The sequence below is a fragment of the Myxocyprinus asiaticus genome, chromosome 32 (genome assembly GCF_019703515.2).
Source record: "Myxocyprinus asiaticus isolate MX2 ecotype Aquarium Trade chromosome 32, UBuf_Myxa_2, whole genome shotgun sequence".
NCBI lineage: Eukaryota > Metazoa > Chordata > Actinopteri > Cypriniformes > Catostomidae > Myxocyprinus > Myxocyprinus asiaticus.
In genome coordinates this window covers 12,998,137-13,025,521 of record NC_059375.1, presented here as the reverse complement: position 1 = coordinate 13,025,521, position 27,385 = coordinate 12,998,137, and the positions used below count along the sequence as shown (strand labels likewise).

Below are 27,385 nucleotides of genomic sequence, written 5' to 3'. Positions count from 1 at the left end.
GGAGAATATAAGTCACTTTCTCGGCACTTGTATTTTTATAGTCTCTACCTGGATATTGTTTTTTCATAATTTTCGATATCATAGTTTGTTTTGTAGAAACCATATACATGGTTTTACCTGTGATCACCATGTTCTTACTAATACCACAATTAAAATCTGTATACTATACAAGAACTGTGGTAAATTTTCATAAGGGCAAGTACAAAGGAGAATTGAATAAGAGCTTTAAAGACTGGACCCCGTAAATTAAGGATTAAACTAAGTTTTTCATCCTCTTTAAATATGTTCAGTTCTAATGAACTTTAATGGAAAAAGTTAATTAAATAATGAAGATCCTGATGAATGAGAAATATCAGTTAAGAAGTCCTACTGTCATAGCCTTTCATAGATTACTGTTTACAGATTTTACTTTTGTTAATGTCAGTAAATTCACATCTGTCTCACAACTGAATGCTGCACAGTCAAATGTACATTTCTATGCAACAGAAAATATGCAGTATTAATATTGATAACTGCATTTGCAATTCAATAATAATATCACTATCTATAATATTATCAACACAATATAATATTATCACAGCACAGATCACGCTAAACCCCCACACAAATCTGATATATGATGGAAGTGAAATTAGGTCGATTAAGTAATTTAGAAAAGTTATATTGAGATTTAACAGCATAATACTTGTAGCTACCTTAAACAGAATGTTTGTTACACAGCCATAGCCTGTTCATTGTAATGTTACCATTTTAGTTTTTGTAAAACTTCATTAATCCTTTCTAACAATTAATTCCAAAAAAAAAAAAAGAAAAAAAAGAAAAAATTGTTCTTAACTGACAAGATTTAAACACAAGCCTCTGAAATTACAACAAAACTTTATCTGAATCTGTGATTGCATCAGTCTTCTCAGGTGCAATATTCACTGAATAATTCCACAAATTGACATCATACCTCAAAGTGCTCTGACTGATCAAGGGTTTAGGGCAGGGGTTGGGAACCTTTTTTCACTAAGGAGCCATTTTTTTCATTTTTGGTTGATGCATTTTTCAAGGTATTACTTTATGATTTAATCACTTTCATCTTTGTTCTTTAATACAAAGATACTTGTATATATTATTGAACCTGCAGAGTTGCGTTTACAATGTGCAAGAGCGAACTGCTTCGTGTAAATAAAGTGAAACTCACAGCACCTCACGAGATGATCGGAGATCATTTGCAGCATTCTCATAGACTACATTATTCTTGCAAACAGTTTTCAGTTGAATGAAACAGAGAAAAGGGAGTGATAACTCTTTACATGTGCTTGTTCCACGAGACAGGGTGCCGTGTCTCTGAACAAACAGCGAATCAGACACGAGCACTGACGGCTTTTCTTTTGTCTGTTCTTAAAAATATAATAAAGTGTGTTTCTTCAAGCGCGTGTCTTTTTGACTAACAGCATTTCTTGTCATGTGTCACTCCGAGACGTCTTACAGGTCACCCACCTGTTGCGGGTAGATGAGCAAAATTATTCACGCATGAAATACATTTGGACGAGAAGCTTACAAACTGATTTGAGCCTCATCACAGTTTGTGGGTGGTGGGTGCTATTTCACACCCTGGGCGCACATAAAAAAATAACGAACATTCATAAATCACTCATAGAAAATGCTCTTAACAGCAAAGATCAATAGTTATTTGGAATTGAGGCCCAGAACTCTATGAATGTACATGTTTTGGAGAAGCGCTTTCATTGCATTCATGAACAGCAGAGCTCACTGCGCACACATATCAAATCAGAAGCGCATCGGCAGCTTTTCTTTCGTCTGTTCTTCAAAATATAATCACGTTTCATCAAACGTGCGTCTTTGTGTCTAATTTCTTGTTATATATCACTCCGAGAAGTCTTACAGGTCGCCTTCCACAGTGGCTGGTACATCAGCAAAATACTCCGCATGAAAAATCCACATTTGGCGGGTGTTCATTTCAAACCTTGTTCACCAGGAGTAGGCTGTACGACAAATTCGGGAGAAAGGAAATCAAAACAGTGTCATTGACTGCAAGCTTTGCAATCGCATCCCACACTTTCTGCAGGAAAATTATCTCTAGAAAGTTTTAAATGATTCCCTGGTTTAGGGTGTTCCACTTAAACCCATTGCATGGGTTCCACCAGTAGTGGGCACTCACACTATGTAAGCAATAGACCCTTTTCACACATCCGCATGCGCAAAGCAGAAGTTGTAATAGTTAGGTAAACTATGGTGGCAGTAATAACCAGTGCCACTACGGTGTTCCTATTTGCACAAATTCTTAAAGAAAATGTCAGGATTTGTGTTTCCATGAATTTCCAAAAGATGCTGAACTTTGTACGGGCTTGGTGAGATCAGGTAATTAAATGCGAAGAAGATAACTTCGTTATTAAACGAGGAAGCACTTTTGTCTGTGGACAGTATTTTCAAGATGAGGACTTACAGCAGTCGCTCAAAGGTGGAATTGTGAACGCTATGGAATCTGAACTGTACTGTCACGGTTTCATTGGAATGCACATCACACCTGACAGAAGAGTGTGTGTTTGATAGGGTTAGAAGTCAGATGGAGCGCGACATGGGTCACCAAGTACAACTCACAGATTTGTTAAATGTGCCCTCTTTTTTCCATTTTTACAATTTACAGCAACAGATTTATAGATCGTTCCTTTTAGGGACGTGCCATCTATATAAAGAAGGTGAGCAGTGCTTACCTAACAGTAGGGTGAAAAGAAAAATGACACTATGAAATATTTAAATATAATTGTTAATATAAACTACTGTTATTTGTCATCCTTCATCTCAGTTCAGCAGCACAGGCAGTAAATCATTTATTCGCTTTGGTGCAAACTTCGGGTATAAGCACTTTATGTTATGCTTTCTCTGATTCAAAGTATTGTTTACCGCCATTTCATTCAAATCTGTAGGTTCACGCCTGCTACTACAAGTGGCCAAGGTAAGCATGTTTACCAAAATGAGTAAGCCAGTCAGAATGCTCCTTCCTTCAGTCACGCTATCTGATAGGCTAGATTTTTGTTTCATGTAAACATGCTCAAGTTCACGTAACTAATGCGTTATTAAGCACTAAAACGTATATGGTGTAATCTACGGGGATCTTGCAAAGTTGATTTCAATTAAATTGAGAAAGAGAGGCTATCGGAACTTCAAAAAGGGGGCGACATTTAACAAAGTGACGGCCAGTGTTGGGTAACATTACTTTTAAAAGTAACTCGTTAGAATATTGCATTTATATTTTATGTTACTTTTTTCTCACAGCCACTTTCTCTTCTGCTATGCTATGCATTCCATACGAATAAGCCATGCATTGCATACAAGAGACATTACAGTTCATGCTATATACTGTACAACACTCATGTCAAAATAACATAGTAAACAAACAGATATTTAGAAAGTAGGTCTTTGCCTCATACTTATAATAAAGAATCAATAACATGAATATGCATGATTTGTTTTTCCATCAACATGGCAGCCAATATGAATAATGAAGCATAACCACTGTCTTACCTAAAGCAACAAAATCCAACACTTGAACGTGCATCATATACAGTATGTCATCATGTGCTGTGTCCATCGACAATGTCAGAGTCAACTTAAGATGTTTTTCAAAAGTCAGGATAAATTCAGTGGGAAATGAAGTCATCTCAGTGCTGCTTGTTTTGGGTTGACCCATGGTGCGTACAGACGCCACTGGTTGATCGCATACAACTTCAAATGCGCATGTTGATACAACTTGAATGGAATTGTTTTTAATGCAACCAAAATGCCATAAAAACAGTTTGTTTCTTGAATCAAACTACTTGTTTATTATAAAACAAAAAAGTAGAATCTTTTTAGAAACTAAGACATTTTCTCTGCGTACACAATCGATGTAGAACGTTGCTCGGAGCCACTAATCCAGAGTCAACTTTTCTCATCCCATTCTCCCAGTTATGGGGAGCTGTAACATGGAGCAGTTCGGCTGCATAAGTCAGTGAATTGAGTATTTCACCTTGTGTATCATGTCGTGGCCAGTGGAAGACTAGTCTTATAATCCCTCTGCCTAAGCGTGTTTACTGATTTTTTTAATGCTGTGTGTATTAACACATGAATCAATCGCGCTTCACTCAACCGAATGTTCATCTCATATTACGCTAAAACACGCAATTTTTACGGCTTGTATAGCTAATGTGCATGCATGTTAGTGAGTTGATTGACAGGTGATGTTTATATCTAAAATGTGATTGGCTCTTTTACCTGAAAGGCGGGACTTCCTTTCAACATCCATTGACTGTTGGGTGCTAGATGTAGGGCTTTACTGGTTGTTTAGATCAGGGTTACTATCAGAAATAATTAATAATTATTTCTGTAGTTATTAATCAATATTTAAATTAATTGGATCTAACTCATTAAAACCTCATATAGGACTCCAGTAAATGTAGTGTGCTACGTTTAGGAGCAAGTTTGGTTATTAGCAATAATTAATAATTATCAAAGATAATTATTAATTATTAAAATCAATAGAACATTGATGAGAATCAATGTTAGCTTTTTTTTTTAATCCTTTAAAATCAACACTTATCAATTGTTAACATCGATGAAACATTAAAATTAACACTAGCTTACTGATCATTCTAATTCAATCAAAGATAATTATCAATTATCAAAAATCTATAGAATATTAATAAGGATTAACATTGACGGGGCACCACCCTGAAATCAGGGACTAATAACCGAATATTAAAACAGTCTCAATATTAGATTGTTTTCTTAGGAAAATCGACATCCGAAGAATATCGATTTTCGGGGAAAAAAACAATGAATGAAGGTTTGAATCCGAGCACTGGCATCCCGTCAGCATGACACAGGCGTATGCAAAACAAACCAAAACACTTCTCTTTGTAATATAAACGAAGTTTATTTATGCAGTAATATCAATTAATAATTAATACAATGCAGTCAATGAACTTCCGACTTACAACTACAAACTAAACAGTGATATGATTAGATATGGAAATAAAATAATCCTATAACACATAAGGTGTGTGTGTGTCAGTGTGGTTAGTGAGAGAGAGAGAGAGAGAGAGAGAGAGAGAGAGAGAGAGAGAGAGAGAGAGAGAGAGAGGTGACAGCCCGAAAGCTGATTTCGCGATAGCTGGAGATAAAGCAGCCGCGTTCATCACTCAGAGACGCGGTTTTACGAGCGAGGCTCGTAAAAGTCCCTTGTTATTTGACTCTTTAATGGATGAACTCAGTTGCTGTCTCACCCGCGATGGCGAAAATGCACAACAGTCCAATCTGGTTGGACCACAATACAGCAAAACAAATTCGTGATAATTAATACCCTGAGTATTAATAATGAGCGGACATGGCGATCCGTAAACTGTACAAGCAAAAACCTTGAAACACAAGAATAACACGCTATAATATTCTATCTCCGCCCAGACGTAAACCTCTTACTTGAATCGCATGAGACACAGGTAGAATGTGTTTTCCTCCGTCCTTTAACTTTGACCTTGTTCCTTGAGGCTAGGGTGATGACGGGCCGTTTCCTCGCGCTGTCGGCGGGCGGTACGGCTGTTGATTCTCGGCGGGCTGGCGGAGAACTCAGAAATGTCGACTTGATTGAAGATGGAGGAAATCTTTAATCTCTTCACTTCTGTAGGCCAACGGATGAAGATGCGAATTGCTCGGCGGTCTCCTTCGGATCCGTTAGTGTGTTCGGTCGAACACAGAGTAATCTCAACTCGTCCAGCGAGATGGAGATTGTATGGCTACAGTTTCAAGTCGGACATTACTTCCTTATGCCACGAGGTTACACCGGAGAGCAGCAAAAAGCTACGTCCGTATTCGGTGAACGAAGTCGCCGGAAGTAACTTTGGAAGCATTTCAGAATTATTTGAACTCCTGATGATGTCATGTTTGAGGGACGTTCTGTTGTGTGCCTCATCCAATAGGAGTTGAGTGCTCAATCCTTTAGTGGGCAAGGCTTCGTGGATCTGTAGTCTGTTTTGGACTCCCTTTGTTTGATTTTGGCGCGATTTTTGTCAGTACAATTTACGACTTAGGAGGGGGCTTGAGGAATGTTTTTGACTGTTAGGCCTGCCTTTGTCTTCTATCTGAATACATGAGGCCCAACATAGAGCTCCTTGGTTGGGCATTCCAATTTCTCCCATTCATTTAAATAGAAGTGACTTGTCTCTGTTAAATAATCTCTGGCCTCACAATTTATAGAACTACAAATCCCTATCATGCACTACATCTCCTCCCCGAAGTTTGCACACTTTTACTCCTGATTTCTCGTAATACAGCGAAAGTAGAGCTGTACAAAAGCAACGCATTACTTTATTTAAAAAGTAAGTCCAATATTATGGTCTAAAATAAAAAAAATATTGTGTTACTTTACACATTACTCGAAAAAGTAATCTGATTACGTAACATGCTTTACTTGTAATGCATTACCCCCAACAATGGTGATGGACATGTTCATTTGAAAGGAGAGATGCATGGATTTTGTGTTCCAATAAAGGTAAGTTAATATATTTACTAAAATGTCACGGTTCTGGCATCTGTGCCGGCTCATGCTGTTGTTTGTTTTTCTTCCTCCCTTGTGTCTCACAGGTGGAGCAGGCACGCATGATCAGCGTTTCAATGGGGAGGCGCTGATCGTGCCAATTATTTACTCGTTACACCTGCTTCACACTGATTGCACTCCCTGTTTATTCCTTGTGTTTCCTCTCTTTCTTTGCCTGTTTATTTTTTGCACTGTCAAGTGTTAATCGTGCTCTCTTGTTTAGTTGGAGATCTCTCGTGTGTCTGTTGGTTGCCTGTAGAAGTGTGGTCTTCTAGTTCGCCTGTTTTCGTCTCCCAGTTCCTTGAAGGAGGATTCCTCGTTCTCTGCCCATGTGTCGGGGGAGAGACCTTAGCCTGGGTTTTGCTTTGCACCACACCAGCTTCTACGGATATCCTTCGGATTGCTCCTGACTTCCACAATGCACACACTCATCCTACGAACACACCTCCCTTAACCCACAGAGCGCCTACTGCTTCGACTCATCTTGCCACTGCAGCCGGTGCTGGGTTCGCCAGTCATTATTTGCTGAAAGCCTTTTGTTATTAATAAACTCACTGACTGTTCTCCTCTGCATTTGGGTCCCTTTGTCTCCCCTCACACTCTTGACAGAATAAACTGGCCCTCATGGACCCAGTGGAGGAGTCTACTCTTCGCTCCGCCCTCTTGGAACAAGGAGCTCTGCTTGGATGACACCAAGATCAAATCTCTGCCTCTAACCGCGTGCTGGAGATGATGGCATCGCAGCTTGCGGAACTCACCATGGTGGTCCAGCAGCTCCGCCCACCTCCTGATCCCAGTCCCTATTAGGACACACCCCCATCTTCTTCAACAGCTTCCTATGCCCCATGGTGCCCTGTGGCATGTATCCTCCCTCCAGCTCCGTTCTCAGGTGAGGGATCTGTTAGCGAGCATCTCTCATGATGCTCACTGTTCTTCTCCTTGTAGCCCTCTACGTTCATTGACATTGACTTGGCTTCCAAATGGCGACTTCCCAGGGTCTGATTGGACGAGCCCATCACCGCTCACACAGTTAGTAGCACTCCCCTGTCAGTCATCACCCATTCCACTAAACCAGTCACCTTTGTCTCCAGTAACCACTCTGAACAATTGTCCTTTTATCTCATCCACTCCCCATCGACCTCAGTAGTGCTGGGACATCCCTGGTTGGTACACACAGCCCACATATAGATGAGGCAACCAACACTGTTCTCGAGATGTTTCGAGATAAGGATGAGGTGGATACCATCCTCCCCCGCCTCTCGAATGGTGGGCATGGTATCCTGGGAGGTGGAGGCTAAAGTCTGCACTCTGCTATGAAACACCGCGCCCCCAGCCACATGCCCAGCGTGTAAGTTGTTTGTTCTGCAATCATTTCGAACACACATCCTACAGTGGGGTCACTCGTCCAACATTGCTTGCCACCCAGGGGCTGCTTGTACCCAGATGTTCGTTAGACAGCATTTCTTGTGGCAATCGCTTTCACAGGACATTTGCCAGTTCGTTGCCACTTGTCCAGTTTGTGCGACTAATAAGACCTCCTGTAACCCCCCAGCCGGGCTCCTTCAATGGCTGTCAGTCCCTTCGAGACCCTGGTCACACATAGCCATGGACTTTGTTACTGGTCTCCCCTCCTCCCTTGGCAACATAGTCATTTTGACTGTAGTGGACCAGTTCTCGAAGGCGGCTCATTTAATTCCCCTCCCCAAATTACCCAAGTGAGACTTTAATTCAATAAACACAAATTGGCTCTTCAGCGTAACATTTAGGCACAGCACTTTTCAGTCTGTCAGTCTGGTAACTCTCTCTCCCCGGTCTCTGGCATGGGCACTCTTTATCACACTCCCCACTGCTTAATGCAAATAGAAACAGGTGTTAGACATTATCAGACTCAGGTGTAAGCACCCTTACTGCTTTCTATCTTTCCTCGACCACACCCCACCTGCCACATATCCCCACCGCCCGACTCAGTCAGGGGAGACATCCGGCCTGTCTACCACTTCCCTCCCCCCCCCATTTCTGGAAAGGAAGTCGGCGATAGCCATCTGCGCTCCAGGTCTGTGGACCACCTTGAACTTAAATTGCTGAAGAGCAAGATACCAATGTGTGATCTGTGCTTTGGTATCTTTCATGGGGTGGAGCCATTGGAGTGGGGTGTGATCTGAGCAGAGAGTGAAGGCCCACCCCAACAGGTAGTACCGGAGAGTGAGGACCGCCAACTTGATGGTGAGACACTCCTTTTCAATGGTGCTGTACTTAGTCACCGGGCGCTCCTCCCCCTCCACCACCTGCGAGAGCACTGCCCCCAGCCCTCTGTCTGAAGTGTCCGTCTGTAACACAAAAGGGAGAGAGAAATTGGGTGGATGTAAAAGCAGCCCTCCACAAAGTGTGGCTTTAACCTGCATAAACACCTGTTGACACTGCTCCGTCCACTGGACCAGGTCTGGAGCTTCCTTTTTAGTGAGATCAGTCAGCGGGCTGGTGAGGTCTGAATAATTAGGCACAAATCTCCTATAATAACCAGCCAGCCCCAGGAAATGTCTCACCCCCTTTTTGGTCTTGGGTTTCGGGCAGGTCGCAATTGCCGCAGTTTTGTCAATTTGGAGATGCACCTGCCCGTGGCCCAAGTGGAACCCCAGATACTGTGGGATTCCTCTATTACCCCCATATCGAGCATTGCAACCAATTCTTCCCGAACTATTTTGTTTTTGTGCTAGGGCAGTCGGTAGTGATGGCTACGTACCACTACCCCTGGCTCGGTCTCGATGTGGTGCTGGATGAGGTTTGTACGACCCGGCAGAGGGGAAAACACGTCTACAAATTCCTGTTGCAACTTGGCAACCTATGTGACTTGATATGTTGAGAAGTGGTCTCCACAAGTGACCGGGGTGATATGATTGGGTTTTGTATTCACCTCCGGCCTGAGCTCCGCCCTCTCTGGAACTACCATAGCCAACATCACAGGGACCGCCTCCCTCTATAATTTCAGGAGGTTGAGGTAGTATATTTGACGTGCACCCCATCTATTGGTTCGCTTCATAATCTCCTCATAATCAAGATCCCCCTCTCGTCGTGTGACCTCAAATGGTCCTTGCCACTTGGCAAGTAATTTGGAGCTCGATGAAGTAATACGAGCACTTTGTCTCCCAGTGCAAATTTCCGCAGCCAAGTTCCCCTGTTATACAGTCGGCTTTGACGTTCCTGAGCTTTGAGCAAATTCTCCCATGTTAGCTGCCCCAAAGTGTGGAGTTTTGCTCTAAGATCAAGAACGTATTGAATTTCATTCTTACTATTTTAAGGCCCCTCCTCCCAAGCTTCATGTATGACATCAAGCATGCCACGCGGGCGCCGCCCATACAGCAGCTCGAATGGGGGAAACCCTGTGGAGGCTTGCGAAACCTCTCATACTGCAAATAACAGGGGATCGAGCCATTTATCCCAATTTCTAACATCCTCGTGCACGAACTTGCGAATCATATTTTTTAGGGTTTTATTAGATCGCTCCACCAAGCCATCTGTTTGTGGATGGTAAACACTGTTGTGAATCGACTTAATACCCAACAATTCGTAAAGCTCGCGGAGTGTCCGTGACATAAATGTAGTACCATGATCAGTGAGGATTTCTTTCGGATTCCCCACCCGGGAGATTATTTTGAAGAGTGCCTCTGCAACACTGCGTGCTGAGATGTTGCACAGAGGCATTGCTTCCGGATATCGCGTTGCATAGTCCACCAGGTCTATTACAAAGTGATGTCCGCGTGCTGACTGCTCTAATGGCCCGATGAGGTCCATGCCAATTCTTTCAAAGGGGACCTCGATCAGTGGAAGGGGGCGTAATGGCGCTCTTGGGGTGGCCGGTGGATTCACCAGCTGATATTCACGGCATGCCGCACACCACCAGCGAACATCCCTGTGAATGCCTAGCCAATAAAAGTGGGCCAGTATTTGGTTCAGTGTTTTTCAGTGACCCACCATCAGATTATAGTGAGCCACCTGGAATAACATTTCCCACCGTCTCTGTGGTATTAACAGCTGGGTTGTATCCTCTTTTGTTTGAGCATCCTGCGTCACTCGATACAACCGCTCTTTGATTATCACAAAATGGGGTATGAAAGTGTGATGTTTGGTTGGAGTCATTGACCATCAATAACCTTCACTTGGTTGAGGGCATGCCTAAGGGTTTCGTCTCTCGACTGCTCTAGAGGGAAATCCCATTCTGAAAATCCTCCAAGGACAGGAGGGGCTGAAGCCTCCCCCTCCCTCACGTCACCCTGACGTGGAGCTGACGAAGGCGGCCCCGGCTCCGCCTCCCCTGCCAAAGCATCACACATTTCACATCTAAAAGCCTTCTTGCAGGACCCATCCGCACAAATTCCCTTCAAAGTCTGGCCAATTAGTTAGGAATTAACTGCTGCCTCCACTCTATGCTTTTTTCCCCAGAATTTAATAGCGAGTGTCACTACAGGGTTGTCGTAAATATCCCCATGCACACTCTTCACCCTCACCTTTTTTTTGTGCCCAAAGCCTCGTGTTGAACCAAGCATTGGTGGATAGTGGTCTGGTTACAGCCCATATCCACCAAGGCTTGATGAGTACTCCCCTTGACACTTACCGGTATTCTGTACACTCCGGCTCGATCAGGAGCAGCCCGTGGAGTGTCTGGGATCTGGACTACAATTCCCAGCTCCATCACGGGGCAACGATCCCGGAAGTGTCCCGGATCCTCGCAACTCCCACAGACTGGCCCAGGCGTTACACCCATACCTGTGGCGGTGGGCACATTCACCTGAGGTGGAGAGCGATGAAGCAGTGAAGTTTCCGGGGGGGAACAAACCCCCACGGGTGGGGAACCGGCTTCGGAGGCAGGACTCCACTCCTCCGGGGTACAGGGATGGGCTGTTGGGAGAGAGCAGAGTGAGAGGAGAGAGGGGGGGAAGAGACTGCAGAAACATAGGGGGAGGGGAGAGAGAGTGGGAGGGCTCTTCCGCCCTCTGATATGCCAAGATCTGGTCCTCCGCCAGTTGGACGGCCTCCTCCAGTTACGCTGGGCGGTGGCACTGGACCCACTCCGCCTTTCCTTTTGGTAGCTGACAGAACAGCTGCTCCAGCACCACACGGTCAATGATTCCCTCTGCGCCGTGGTCCTCAGCCAGCAGCCACTTCCGGCAGGTGTCCCGGAGCCGTTTACAGTCTGTCAGTCTGGTAACTCTCTCTCCCTGGTCTCTGGCATGGTCGCTCTTTATCGCTCTCCCCACTGCTTACTGCAGCTAGAAACAGGTGTTAGACATTATCAGACTCAGGTGTATGCACCCTTACCGCTTTCTCTCTTACGCTCGACCACGCCCCCGCTGCCACAATAGGGTTAGATTTCAAATATTTAAAAGTTTTAAAATGTTCCAAAGCTAGTTTTCTGAAAGTGAACTCAGCATTGGACAAATACTTCTCTCCTAGTATTGTGCATTTATTTTTAATTTAAAACATCTTTGTGCACAGAAATGATATGTTTTTTTGTATTGTGGGCTAATTCCATGACTGCCGTCTATTATTTTGAATGGTGTGGAAAAGCAACTATAATAAATAAATGGATGGCTACCACGATTAAATTAATCGCAAAGAGTGGCCATTCATTTGTTCTCTGTGCACATGTCGATGACAGGTGCTTGATATGAGATATTTGTGTTGGCACTCCTGGAAGTTTCATGATGCAGCATCGGATCGGTGCAGGTATGCCATTAAGACCAATCCATAACAGTGCGAGTAATGCTTCACGTACAATAAATTGGCTTTCAAGGATGTATACCTTGTCCTCATGATTATCACAGGCTAACGATTGGGGTAAATTCTGTCACATGACACTATATTTTTGCGTTAATGGCAATTTTCTCAACAAAAAGTGTTTCCAAACCAGTTTTTCATGACATCTGAAGTATCGACATAGAGTTTATGCACTAGAGTTAAGCAGAAAAATATTAAGTCGACACTTGTGAAATTTTAGCGATGATTTGCGTTTCCATCAGCTATATCGGTAATCTTTTTGATGCACTATACTTTTTATCGCAAAAAAAAACCCTAGGATGGAAACGTAGTTAATGAGGGACATTGAAAGGTGGAGTTATGCAAAAAAAAAAAAAAAAAAAATTGTAGCAACTGTGACTCCTTTATTAATAGAATACTATTTCTAAAAATAGATTGGTTTAGGGCACACAGACAAAACACTATAAAGAAATTTTATGTCTCATGTCTGAGAGCGACAACGTGCCACACAGTTCTGGGAGCATTATGTGTGTGCGTTCCTCCTTCCTTATGTCTTTGCCATGCGGATCTATAATATATTTTTCAAAAGTTTCAATAAACCTGCTCTTTGGCACAGTTCAAGTTTGTATATGACTTATTTGCTCTGCAAACTCTTAGCAGGCTTTGGATTTTATAGACACCATTATTTCAGGATGACCAGAGCAACATTTCAAATGCGATGATTGGTCCATTACAGTTTAGTCCAGTAATGAACAAGTTATTCAGTCACATTTTTTTATTTATTTTTTTGTAATAGGAGTTTATTCAGTAAACGTGTTTCCATAGTTTATGCGCATTTCTTCTTATCAACTAAAACATTATCTAGTGTATATGTTTTTTAATGCTTTTTCTGAGATTTTATTCATATCTTGGTGTTTCCATCCAGCAGTGTTTATGTGATATAAAAAATGCACTTTATCAGTTGACCTACAGCACAATTTGATCACCCTCGAACACGATAATACATTTAGTTGGTTTTTTAATGCAAACTTTAAAATGAATCGCCTTAAATGTAAGCACTATAAAAGTTTGATGTCATGGGAAGTTATGCCATATGAAACTGGGGGCACTGAGCACACAGTCATTGAACCTTTTCTGCATGTTAGGACCTGTAAAGGAGGAATGTATTGATGGGATGGAAGGGAGACGTCCCTGGTTGCTGCTCCACCACCATAAGATGTTCCAGGATTAATGGGGTGAAACATCTATGATGAGTGGCTTCTGGCTGATGACCCCACAGCTGGACTGAAGGCACTGGCGGAGGTGCAGCAGGCAATAATGCCCAGCTGGTTTTGACTGCTACCTGTGTGCCTGATTAGATAGCAATGTTTGAGGAACAGAGCGAAATGTGTTTATGAACTGAAAATCTGCCATTTTTTATGAAACCAGGTTGAGTTTTTGATGAGTGAGAAAATAAAAAAGTATAAAAAAAGTATAATCATATAATCATAAGATGGTATTGAAATATAATAGTGTGTTTTTATATGCATATGATACAGTATATCTTCAGTATATTTATCGGATATGTGACTCTCTGTCTCTTATCTTTTTAAAATATAAGAACGTGTCAGATGTGTTCTGTACAAACTACACTTCTCACATACTGTTCAAATGTGCGGAACTTGTCTAAGTTAAGCCACTAACCACACCGCATACAAGTCCAGGTTGACCCTATGGCATAGATATGTGTATAAATACATATACTTTTTTACTGTTGCTAGACTGAATATCCTATGTTTAGATTTTTCTGAGAAACTTATAACATTAAAGGTGCAATATGTAACAATTTTCATGTAATATTCACCTTTTTTTCATTTAGTTTAAAGTGCAATTTGAATTTAGAAATGTCTTTTGTTTATGTTTTTCATGTTTCAATAAATTAATTTAATTTTTAAAGCAAAATCAATAAAGCAAAAATATTCACCGAAAAAAATAAAATAAAAAAATTTCTACTGAATCCCATCTGGCTAAGCGGGAACGTGATCGTGGTCGAGCGAAAACTAGAGTGAACATCGGCAGGGCATTTGATTCCTGGAGGGACCTTCGTTCGGTTTTGGGGATCAAAACCAACCCTGAATTAGCGTTCTTAATATTGGACAGGTAAACTTACATAACTGCAAAGCATGTGAAATATAGTGCCATAAGGATTGATCTGTGTAATTTTAGCTAACTTGATTTTGCCTGCTAACGCTGATGAATTGCAAGATACCTTGCCTCATAACTTTCAAATAATTTCAATGATCTTCTCTTTATACTAAAAGTCAGGTATGCTGATTCACAGTAACTGACATAAACAATGTTAATCTGTAATTATTCAGCAAGGTAAACTACAATAACACATGAAATGAATGCTAGACAATGTTCAAGATAATGCAAAAAGACCCATTCATTAGTGTAACATAACTTGGTTATACAGAAAATATATACATTCTATTGTTATAAAACAATAGCGCATTGATATATCAAAATGACAGTTGTGATGGAATCACATCAATACTGAATTGTGTCAACATATTTATAATGTACAATCTATTTTATAAACAGCTACTGTCATCATCCACCAAATTTAGCTAACAGCTATTGATAAAGCTGGCTAGCTAGCTAACGCCGACATAGGCTATCGTATAAATGCAGTCAATGTATCATGCAAAGAAAAGTGATTACTTCAAACTACAGTCTCGCATAGTCAGACCTATCCACACTTTGTTTTAGCCTTGTTCCAGCACTGGAGAGTCAAATATAATATACAGTCTCAAAGTTTGTTGTAAAACAAATGTTAAAGCATACAACCTTTTATGTAAATAAATAAATAAAATAAATGGTATATGTTGATATTAAGTGTTGTAAAAATATTGTTCTTTGCTAGTTCAAATTAATATAGCAAGCTAATGTTAACAAATACAACTTTATTGTAAAGTGTTATCATTTTTTGTCTGTTGATTCTACACGTGTCAGCTTTTAATAACTTTTAACCAGCATGGGCAGAGGAGTAGCTGGCCCAAATTTGGGGACATCCAATGAAAAGTGTAGGACGATGTTTTTCAATACAATTCAAGACACAGGAAAATATAGACCGGTGGAAATTGCAACCCTCTTGGTGCATTGAATGAAAAGGGATTACATTTCTAGATCATCCAGTTCAAAAGTTATTAACTAAAACTATAGACCCTAATGCAGAAAATTTTGAATAATAAGAAAATTAACAGAAACAATAGGTGCCTATATGTGACATTCGGAGCTTGGGTCCAAATTACAACAGGTTCTACAGTAAAGTTCATGTTTTGTTAAATCTCTCTCTCTTCCTGCCCTTTTTCCACCTGTGAATAGTTTTGAATTATTTTATCTACTCCTCCATTAAAAATGTAGATGCTGCCCTGTCCATCTTCCTCTAAGGGAGCTCCAATCAGCACATCCCTGAAACCATCTCCATTCAGATCTGCTGGACTGGCCAGAGAAGAGCCAACTCCTCTCTGTCTTGCCATGCCCACCAGACCCATATCCAAAAAAGTAAAGTATGGCTGCAAGACAGAACAGATAGAGGAGAAAAAATACATTTATGGGGATAATAAAGATAAAAAGTTGACCTTTGATCAAAGATTTGTTTCCCCAATATGTTCTAAAAAAATATCTCCCCATCACTTACCCATTGTGAATAGAAGTAAATAAACACTTTGCCCTCTCGATCAGTCTCTGTATATGTTGGTGCTGAAACCAACAGGAGGTCTGTGTTGGAGTCAGAGTTCAAATCCACCACACCCAATCTGATGCTATAAAGAGAGAAAGAGGGATACAGTTTGAAATTTAGCATATTTTGTGCTTAATTGCTTCACCAATGTCTGTTGTGCCAACAATTTACTCAAATATGAGTGTCACAACCTCAGGAGGATCCAACTGCAAGTCCCTTTGATTAACATCAAGTTTTGAAAAAATTACTTGTCCCTTATGCCTGTGTCTCGGAGCTCCCAGAATGTCTTGGTTACTGTTGTAACCTCCGTTCCCTGATGGAGGGAACTAGATGTTGTGTCAATGTAGTGACACTAGTGGTCACACTTGGGAGCCCCAAACACCTCTAATCTTTGAGAAAAGGCCAATGAGAATTGGCGAGTGGAATTTGCATGCCACTCCCCCGGACATATGGGTATAAAAGGAGCTGGCTTGCAACCACTCATTCAGGTTTTGTGCTGAAGAGCCAAGACAAGGTCCCAGCCATTTCATCAGATAGTACAGCGTTGTGGCAAAAGGGACACAACGTCTCGCCATCAGGGAACAGAGGTTACAACAGTAACTGAGACGTTCCCCTTCTGTCACTCACTCGACGTTGTGTCGATGTAGTGACACTAGGGGTCCCTGTAGAAAAATGGCACAACAGCTGGACCGTGTAACGTGAACTGCCGATGCAGGTGCAAGCAAGCTGCTGCGTACATAATAGCAGGTGCATCAGTCCACACGTAACCTCCCCCAACACCCCACAAGACATATCATGTAGTTCCCCATATCCCAGAGGGGGTGAAGTGACGTAACTAGCATGGGAGCAGGCCACACCAGCCACGGCCTTTTCTCTATATGTTTTCTCTCCACAGAGTATTAGATTCGGCTGGGGCCATCTAACGCTGTTACACGCACGGGGAAGGTGTTCTTTTCCTTTCCTATTCTTTCAGGGGGAAAATACCCCTTGGAGACCACATTCTGCCTGAAGGGGAGGTAACATGTGGCAATATGTCACGTGGGCTCATCAGCCGCACATGGAAGAGGCGCAGTGGTAGGTCCTGCCTGGAAGGGGAGGAGCTCTACAAACACAGCGACTGGGGGCAGAGAGGGCTCTGCCCAAGGGAGATGTGGGTCTGCTGACAGGGAGACCATACCATGGAAAATACATCACAGGGGGTTACCGGAGTAACCGGCACCTGTGGCGCACCTATCCCAGTACAGGGCATATTAGTACCCATAGTGGGTCCAGCTGTGAATTCCTCCACCAAATTCGCAAGCCACAGGGCTAGGGAGGAAGGACATCCAGGGTTCACGGTTCGTGAACTCGCATGGGAGAAGAAAAGCACGTCTTCACTTCACAGAGTGGAAAGGCGCTATACGCAAGCGATACACCTGGCCGAGCAGACGGGGTATGGGATCTTGAGCCACGCCGGGGCTGTATCGCCTCAGTCCGCTTCTTCACCGCCGAGAACTGCTGGGAAAAGTCCTCGATGGGGTTGCTGAATAGGCCGATTAGGGAGATGGGAGCGTTGAGAAAGCGAACCTTTTCCGCATCCCTCATCTCGACCAGATTCAGCCACAGGTGGCACTCCTGGACCACCAAGGTGGACATCGTTTGCCCGAGTGCTCGCGCCGTGACCTTTGTCGCCCGGAGGGCAAGGTCAGTCGCAGAGTGCAGATCCTGCATCACATCAGAATCAGGACTACCCACGTGCAGCTCTTTCAGTGCCTTGGCCTGGTGTACTTGCAGGAGGGCCATGGCATGCAGGGCGGAGGCGGCCTGTCCAGTGGCACTGTAGGCTTTAGTCGCCAGAGATGACGTAGTACTACAGGCCCTGGAGGGGAGCCAGGTGGCGGCGTTTTGCGGGCAGAGATGTACCACAACTGCCTTATCCACCTAGTGATCTTCAAGAGTGATCTTCGCGTACCTGTGGAGCTGGGACAAGCTGGCAAGTCAGGTTTGGGCAGAAAAAGGTGCCCTCCACGACCTCGTCAGCTCGTCGTGCACTTCCGGGAAGAAGGGGACCGGGGGGGTCCAGTCTCTCGCGGCAGCCCGGGCAAGCATGGCGGTCAGCTCTACGTCAGCCTCAGATTGAGCGGGCAGACCCGAAGGTGGCGGCCCAGTCGAATCCTCTGCGTCCGACATCGCCAGTGCGCTCTCCGACCCAGCAATAGAGGACTTATCCTGCTTGCGAGCCCCGGAAGATGAGAACACAAACCATCCACGAACGCTGCCTCAGTGTGAGCTCGGCAAAGACACGTGAGGCAGCGCCCGTCGCCAGAGGCGCAGAGATAACGACCGCATCCAGAAATCACACAAAGACGGAAAGGTATCTTTAAAAAGACGCGTCTTTAAAAAGACATTCACGTCAATGTGTTGCTCTGATAGGGGAAAATATACTCTTTGCAGAAATATATACTCCCTTAGTAGCGCTGTCGAAGCGCCCAGGGGCGTAGTATACACTAAGCGTGCAGAAGGAGAGAAAGCCGCTGAAATGCGCCGTATATCCAACAGCATACACTTCTTTCTGAGGTGAATGGACCAGCAGTGGAATTCAGCTCGCTGACACACAACCGCTCGGCTCCGAAGAAAAATTCTGAATGAGTGGTTGCGAGCCAGCTCCTTTTATACCCGTATGTCTGGGGGAGTGGCATGCAAATTCCACTTGCCAATTCTCATTGGCCTTTTCTCAAAGATTAGAGGTGTTTGGGGCTCCCAAGAGTGACCCCTAGTGTCACTACATCGACACAACTTCGAGTGAGTAACAGAAGGGGAACTGCATACTTTGCACTGAATATTTTAGCTACTGTCAAAGAATAACCTGCAAATAAAATATGATGCTCAGACTTTTAAAACAATTCTGACTGATTTGATTTCTGTTCCAGATTACACTGTCAAATAAAATAATTCAACTAGAAAACTGTTATGCTCACTTCCAGCTTGAAAGACATTTGTTTTTTCATCTGTCTCTTTTTATTACAAAACAACCCGCTGAATAACAGTGACTACATTGACATGACAGTTGCAAACTGTAAAATGTAAAAATGATTTATGTTACTTCCTCTACAAACACACCTTCAATGGCAATAATGTTCTCTTTGAGTTTTTCATGAATACTTTTCAATGCATTTAAGTTTGTCACTTTGAAGACGTGGCTAGTGGCGGGTAAAGTTGTAATAGCTGTCAGTTCCTCTAGTGCTTTGGTGTCTTTAAAAGCATTGCCAACTTAAGAAAAATGTTAAGTACATTTCATAGAATGAATCATATTGAAATGCAATCTCTTCCAAGAATATCACAACAGAAAAGGCTGCATGTTAATTGTGCCAAACATGTTTTGCATCTAGCATTAAATCAATATAAACAAACACTGTGCACAATCAGGAGGTGCTTCAGTCCTTTTTAATCAAGCAGAGTAGGCAAGCCAAGAAACAATTAAAATCAGATCTTACCCCAATTGCATATCGAATTATCTGATTTGCTTGTGCTTCTTGAACAGCATCAGTCAAGGGGGTTTTATCAGTTGATTTACCATCAGTGATAACTAGTAAAACTTTACTGGCAAATGGTCTTGCACCTCTCTTGCTTACAAATTCTTCTGTCCTGTGTCTGGAAAACAATACATGCAGAGGAACTGATCAGATTTTTCAATTTCTGTTTGACTGTCAAAACTCTAGGACCAATTTCTTATCAATTGGGTTAAAATTTACTAAGCAATAATAAAGAGTGACTATTTTCACTAGGTGTAAAAAGCACCTGCCTGATCTCACATAAAATTCGGCAAGGGTGTGCCGATTTTTCTTTAGCCGAAATCGGTATACGTTGACCGAATTTGAAAACACTGCCTCCAGAGGTTAAAGCAGTGTTTCAGAGCATATACACAACTGTGACATCCATTTATATCCAGGAGAGGTCACTAGAAGCAAGTTGTAAAAATAATTGTTTTCAGCTGAACAGGGTGTAAAACAGTGAAGAGAAATGCTTATTTTATTAAATCTACCCCCCAACCAAAACCCATATCTAACCCTAACCTTTAGTAGAGACAAAATGCAATGTTAGGGATAAAAATGCAACCTCCTTATCACGCTCATGATTGTTTATACAAACATGATTACTTCCTCGTTTGAATGGGGATTGAACTGTGGTCTCCCATGCAACTGAGGCAATGCACTACTTGAGCCATTCCAAATATGTCCGATGGGAGATAGGGCATGTCAGTGAGTTGGCATACTGTTGCCGTTCCTAGGGTACCGGAACTTTCGGAAACAGCATGCCGACTTCCCGTGTGATCATGTTGGCCACATAGCATGGCTATTTGCACTGCATTAGTCTGGTAGCAACACAGAAATAGAAAACAAACTGCACCCACTAGTGTCGCTGCAATGGTGTAAGGCGTAACAAGATTGTGGATGTGTTTCTTTTCAGGGTTCTAATCTTCCTTTTGTCCTGCTTTTCCCCATCCAGTTTCCTGTTTCCACTCCTAATATTTTCTCTAAGATTACTTATAATAATTAATAAAAATGAATATGAAGATTGATTTCCCAAGTGATTTTGTCACGGTCAGAGAGTTGAGAGAAAGGTTTGATTTGGGTATAATAAACCATGGGTTTACTATAGTAATATTGTATCTATTGCCATTTGCACTTAGTACAAATAGCATCTATGTAAATGCATAAATGTATGCTGACTAATAAATAATAATGAATAATAAATGTCTGTCAAAGCAAAAAAAAATAATGAAATATCAGCAAATATGTCTTACACAAGCTCTTTTATAGCTTTTGCTGTGTTTGTCCATCCTCACTGTTGATTTGTGTTATTCAGCTGATTTTGCCAGCATCAGTTGTTTCTTGCGTATTTTTGGAGAAAGGAATGAATGACACAGTTTGTAGAAAACTGTGTAATGGCATAGTGTAAGATAGATTATTTGATGTTGATGAAAATAAACATAACATTTACACTCATGCTAAATCAAAATACATGCATTGGCTATAATACCTGTACATCCTGGTCCATTTGGATCATTGCTATAAAAAAATCTTTCATTTTCATAAAATCCTCATGGCTCACACTTCCAGATCCATCCAATAAAAAGGCAATATCAATTTGTGATGTAGGGCATTCCGAGGATTGTGAAATAATAACAGTTAAAACAAACAAACATCATATTTATATATAAAGAGAAGATAGAGGGAATTGTGATTTAATCATTTCATAAATGAAGAAGACTTGGTTTGATTTGGCAGCTACACATAAATTAATTACCTCTCACAGGTTTTGGCACAGATCTGCTCACAACATTATTTGTAATGAGTTTAAAGCACATGCCACTGTAAGTGGTTACTTGGACCACAAACCTGAGAGACATTAAAATTTTATTATTTACATTTTCCCTGTGCAATTAGATACATTTTTTATGTATACATTTTAAAAATATAGAAAATATAAAACAATATTACTGAAACATTCAGTGAAAGCATAGTATAAAAAGCCTAAATACCTTTAATGGCCAGTGGTGAGCAGGTTTCTTCTTTGACAGCACAATGATAAATGTGTCCTCTTTGAGTTTGACTGTTGTATTAAAGGATCACTCACAATTACGTTGAGGAGGAGAACAGAAAGAATATGAGAACAGGAACAAACCAGACAATAATAAGACTGTGGCTTTCAATAGTTTCGTGGCTGTTTGAGATTATGCAAACAAATGTAAACATATTACAAAATAATTTTTTATTATTAGTGTTGTACAAAATTTTGGTGTAATGAAAAATCACAGAAAGGGGAAATGATAACTAAAACTAGATAGCCAAGCATTCTTTAAGGTCTTTCGCAGAACCTTTGACTTCTGAATAAACTATATTAAAGGTCTATTCTGTATGTTTATCTATTGGTTTGAGGCAAAACAATATGCGATTGGGCCAATATGATATAAACAATACACTTTTGATCTCTTCTTGACTAATGATGAGCTTAGATTTATGTTTTTTGGAAAATAATTTACTTTTAAACATATTGATTCAAGTTTGCTACACAATAACAGATGTTCTTTAACAAGATCTCACAGGAATGAGGTCTCTCATTAATATTCATTGTAAAGTTTCCAGCCAACTTCAGCTACCGTGTCCTTTTGTGCATTATTTGATCTAGTACAGAATGTCTTTTTCAGCATAGGGCTTCAGGGTGTGTGTGTGGCTCGGACTCTCTCTGTCACTCTGGTGTTCCGCTGGCCTTTTTAAAGCCCCTCTCCACTGTCACTGAAATGAGACATAGGTGTTTAGCATCAATAATCACCAGGTGATGGCTCTTACCGCTTTTTCTCTTCCCACTGACAGACACACGACCATGTCCCGCTCCACATACCCCCTCCCCCCCCATTCCTGGAGAGGAAATCAACAACAACCATCTGCGGCCCCGGCCTGTGGACCACCTTAAACTTGAACGACTGAAGTGCCAGGTACCAACGAGTGATCTGCGTGTTGGTATCCTTCATGCGGTGGAGCCACTGAAACGGGACGTGATCCGAGCAGAGGATGAAGGCCCGCCCCAGCAGGTAATAGTGGAGGGTTAGGACAGCCCATTTGGTGGCTAGGCACTCTTTCTCGATTGTGCTGTACTAAGTCTCCCTCAAAGAGAGCTTACAACTAATGTACAGCACGGGGTGCTCCACCTCCTGCAAAAGCACGGCCCCCAACCCCCTCTCTGATGCATCATCTGCAAAATGAAGAAGAAAGAGAAGTTTGGAGTATGTAAAAGCGGCCGGCCACAGAGTGCAGATTTCACTCTTGTGAAAGCCTGTTGGCACGCCTCCGTCCACTGGACTGGATCTGCCCCTTTTTAGTGAGATTCGTCAAGGGGCTGGTGATATCAGATAAACTAGGAACAAACCTTTGGTAGTAGCCAGCCAGCCCCATAAACTCACCTCCTTTTTGGTCTTGGGTCGTGGGCAGGCTACTATCGTTGCGGTATTATCAACTTGGGGCCATACCTGCCCATAACCCAAGTGGAGGCCCAGATACTGTACTTCCACCCATCAAATTTCACACTTTTTCAGGTTTGCCATAAGCCCTGTGTGTAACCCAAAAGGTGTGGAAAATGCTGTTTTTTCTCGGTATAATGGAGTTAAGGGGATCTGCCAATACCCTTTGTTAAATCGAGTGTCGAATAAAATTGAGCTGCACCCAATCGATCGAGCAGTTCGTCAATGTGCGATTCTTCTATAACCCCCATCTTGAGCATTGCCTCTAATTTATTTCAAATCACTTTTTTCTTGTGTTTGGGCAAGCGGTATGGCCGAAGTCTCGATATGATGTTGTATGAGGTTCATATGACCGGGAAGAGGAGAGAACATGTCCGCAAATTCTTTTGCAACTTGGCCACCTCTGCGAGCTGGGACAGTGAGAGGTGGTCTCAATGTATCACCTTTGAACTTCACCTCCGGCCCGAGCTCCACCCTCTCCAGAACTACCATTGCCATGGACACAGGGATCGTCTCTCTCCATAATTTAAGGAAGTTGAGGTGGTAAATTTGACATGCTCTGCCTCTTTCCATTCGTTTAACCTCATAATTGAGATCCACGACTCGTTGTGTAACCTCAAAGGGTCCTTGCCACTTGGCGAGTAATTTCAAACTCAAAATGGGCAGTAATACAAGGACTTTGTCTCTCAGTGCAAATTCCCATAGCGGGACACCTCATTATAGAGCCGGCTTTGTCTCTCTTGAGCTTGGAGCATATTTTCCTGTGACAACCGACCAACGTGTGGTTCGGACATACTGAATTTCATTTTTGCTTTGGGAAGGTCCTTCCTCCCATGCCTCTCGTATGACATCAAGCACCCCACGTGGCCGGCGTCCATACAAGAGCTCGAAGGGGAAAAACCCTGTGGAGGCTTGCGGGACCTCCCTGACTCTAAATAATAGGGGTTCCAGCAATTTTTACCCCTCCAGGAACTCCCTAAGGGCAGGAATGCTGAAGGATTCCCCTCCTGTGTCTTTCTGATTAGGCGGGAATTAACCGCGGCCTCCACTCTATGCTTTTTCCCCTGGAATTGAACAACAGCTGTCACTACCAGATACTTGTGAACATCTCCATGCACATACATCACCACCACCTTGTGTTTTGCACCCAAAGCCCCGTCATGAACCAAGTCGTGGTGAATCAAGGTTTGATTACAGCCAGAATCCTCCAGGGCTTGGTATGTATACCCCTTAATTCTTACCGGTATGCGATGCATCTCAGCTTGATCGGGGGTGGTCTGTGGCATGTTGGAGACCCGAATCCATGTCCCCACCTCCATTACTGGACACCGGTCTTGGACGTGTCCTGGCTCAGCGGAGACATCAACCTGGGAAGGGTGACAGAGAGGCAGTGGTGGCTCAGTTGTTAAGGCTCTGGGTTACTGATCAGAAGGTTGGGGGTTCAAGCCCTAGCACCGCCAAGATGCCACTGTTGGGCCCTTGAGCAAGGCCCTTAACCCTATCTGCTCCAGGGGTGCTGTATCATGGCTGACCCTGCACTCTACTGCATATATACAGTGAAAAAAGAATTTCACTGTATATATGCAAATGTATAATGTGTGATAAATAAATATAATTAGAGGGGGAGGGGATTGGTGTATAGTGCAGCCCATGGTGGTGGCTGGTTTGGGTTGAAACACTCCCTGTTTCCAGGAAATGGGTATAGGGTGAGAGGGAAGGAGGGGGAGGAGCAGCAAGAAGGGGAGAGAGAGAGAGAGGGAGATCTGGACTGTGGTTTGCTGGCTTCTGGGTAGGCTGCCATGTGGGCTTTGGAGAGCTGGACAGCATCATCCACTGATGTGATGAATGCAGGCAAATGGTCAAAATTAGTTCAGTAATGTTCAGTCCTCCACTTTGTGTCCTTACTCAGCTAGCACCCACTTCTGGCAGGCATCATGGAGCTGCTGGGCAAATGTGAATGAGTGACTTCAGATTTGCTCAGGGTGAGGGTGTGGAGTGTGGCCAACACGGCCAAGCAGGACAGCTGTCTTCAGTTTTGCATAGTTCAGGCAGTCCTCAGCAGGTAGTTGCTGCGCCGCGAGCTGGGCCTCCCTGGAAAGCAGCAGCAGCAGCAGGTGGAAGGCCCATTGTGTTCGCGGCCAGCCGGAACTGCTCAAATAGGCTCACGAATGCCTCCGGATCATCCTGGGGCCCCATTTTCGTGAGGAGGAGGTGCAGCTTCATCGCTGTTTCCGGGGCCGCGGTGGAGGACCTGCCTTGAGCTAACCAGCCCCTTAAGGCCTGCCGATACTCGGCCTGAGCCTGAAGGAGCTCCTGGTGTTCTTGGGTGAGGAGAGCTTGATGGTGAGTCTCCTGGATGCTAGCCAAGACACGGATGACTTCGCCCAGCGGTGAGGTGTCCATAGCAGCCAGTTTTCTTCCCAATTCCTAGGTTTCAGCACCAGCGTAGAAGGTTCCAGCAAGAAGGAAGTGGGAGCCGGGGTTGCAGTCCACATAAGTCTGATATTATTCTCCGAATGTAAACTCAAAATATGCTTTCCAGCAAGTCTTTTTACTTTGCACACACAGCTTCAATGATAACAGTCAGAACAAACTTAAATTCATCATCAAACAGCTTTTCAGCATAGGGCTCTGCATAGCTATGCTCTCAGTGACGTCTCTGCCGTCACTGAAATGAGACACAGGTGTTTAGCATCAATAATCACCAGGTGATGGCTCTTATCGCTTCCTCGCTCTCCACTGACAGACACACGTCTACAACTGGCTCTCAAAAATGTTTTGTAATTTATAAAGAATTCACAAAAGTTTAAAATGTCTATAGAAAGACACGGTCCACATTATTACAATGACAATAGTAGTTACAGAAGCAAAATGCCTTTTGAGTACAAATGAAAATTAGATGCATAATGTTGTATTCAAATATATGATATTGATTGATTTATTTATTTTAGTTTTCTATTATGTACTCTACTGTCTGTGTGAGCTTAGTTTTATGAACTATAGTATGTTAGCAATTTTAATAATTGAGCTTGCTGGATTAATACTTTAATTTGCAAAAGCTTTTCATTAGCACCATTAATATTCACAGCAATTCTGTAATTCGTGTACTCTCAAGCCATGTATTTGTTTTCAATACCCAACAGGTTTATGTTTTTAATCATCTATTGTCAGTTGTGTGATTTCACCTTGATGCATCTCTCTGTATCACTTTATAACCAAAGCCACTTTTTCCATTGTTTGTGAAGTTCTTCCAGATCACAGGATCAATGTTGAAAGCCATCAATGGCTGAAATACTAAAATGTAAAAGAAAGGAAAATTAGATGTCTCTGCAGTGAATGCATATTAATGTTGAGTAGAAGTAGAAACACACTGCCCCAGCAAACACCAACATTTTTATTTTTTATGTTTGACAAAAACACTGCATTTAGAACTGTTTGTTGATGAGAAAAGAATGAGAAAATAGGAATAGAGAAACTGAGGTTGAGTTACCATGAAGACATGTATTGAATACTACTTTTTAGTTTTGAGCAATAGGATGTATTTTAGGCTGTATAATGCTTATTTTTCTATTACCACAAGAGTTTTATCAAGCAAAAAAACAAAAAAACAACAAAAAAAACAAAAAACAAAAAACAAAACAAAAAAACAGATACAGTTCTATTCCAAAATCAGTTCCAAAATCTATTCTCTACTTACAGGTGGTTCTCGCAGGCTGCAAAGACTATACCAAATAATATACGTGTATGTTAAAGATACATTAAAATACATAAATTTACTGTAAAAGTAGTGATGGAAATAAAGTAATCACTGATTACCATTTCCTAAGAACAAGAATGCAAGCTGACCCTCATTTGAAATATGTCAGAGCATTTTAATGAATGAATTTTAAATTACTTATTGTCACGTTTACATTATATGCATTGTTTCATCTTACCACAAAACAGACAAAAGTTGATCCAGATATTCCTGTCCATTTCTGTATTAGGGTGAAGTAGGAGGTGAAGGGTCCACAACAGGGTCAGATACTTGTAGAGCACTTGAAAATGAAGAGACTATTGTGGCTGAGAGTTGATAGAGTAATGCATTTGACCAAAGTGAAACTGCCTGAGGGGAAGTGTAATTTTACCACTATAACCTCTGTTTTTGCATATTATTGGGTCTAAATAATTAACCTGGTACAGGCTGAACAGAAAAATTGAAATTATTGCATATGCATAAACAGAATTGTGATTACCAGCCTAAAACATGGAATAAACACTGAGCTAAATATTGTATTTTTATTAGCTATATTACGAAGTGAGAGGTCAATTTGTGATTAAATATTACACAGTTTGG

General features: G+C 42.3%; 1 protein-coding gene and 1 long non-coding RNA gene across 4 annotated transcripts; both read right to left on the bottom strand.

Moving 5' to 3' along the window:
• Positions 1 to 14,823: 14,823 nt before the first annotated feature.
• LOC127422815 (integrin alpha-4-like) lies at positions 14,824 to 23,043 on the bottom strand. 3 transcript variants are annotated; one of them, XR_007894224.1, is made up of 8 exons: positions 22,192 to 23,043; positions 21,574 to 21,644; positions 21,339 to 21,430; positions 21,072 to 21,144; positions 20,836 to 20,969; positions 19,526 to 19,682; positions 16,011 to 16,134; positions 14,824 to 15,885 (listed from the first exon to the last, which is right to left on the bottom strand). XR_007894224.1 is itself a non-coding variant. In XM_051666597.1 (4 exons), exons 2-4 carry the CDS (start codon positions 19,534 to 19,536, stop codon positions 15,652 to 15,654), a joined length of 369 nt encoding a protein of 122 aa, XP_051522557.1. In that variant the 5' UTR covers positions 19,537 to 19,682; positions 20,836 to 20,996; the 3' UTR covers positions 14,824 to 15,651. The 3 variants fall into 3 exon arrangements, 1 of the variants encoding a protein (XP_051522557.1); XR_007894223.1 differs by having other exon boundaries at positions 21,574 to 23,043; XM_051666597.1 differs by lacking the exons at positions 21,072 to 21,144; positions 21,339 to 21,430; positions 21,574 to 21,644; positions 22,192 to 23,043 and having other exon boundaries at positions 20,836 to 20,996.
• A 471-nt stretch (positions 23,044 to 23,514) lies between these two features.
• Positions 23,515 to 27,121, bottom strand: LOC127422822 (uncharacterized). The gene is made up of 3 exons (XR_007894227.1): positions 26,985 to 27,121; positions 26,235 to 26,343; positions 23,515 to 24,416 (listed from the first exon to the last, which is right to left on the bottom strand). It is a non-coding gene; the product is annotated as an uncharacterized LOC127422822 (long non-coding RNA).
• Positions 27,122 to 27,385: the final 264 nt, after the last annotated feature.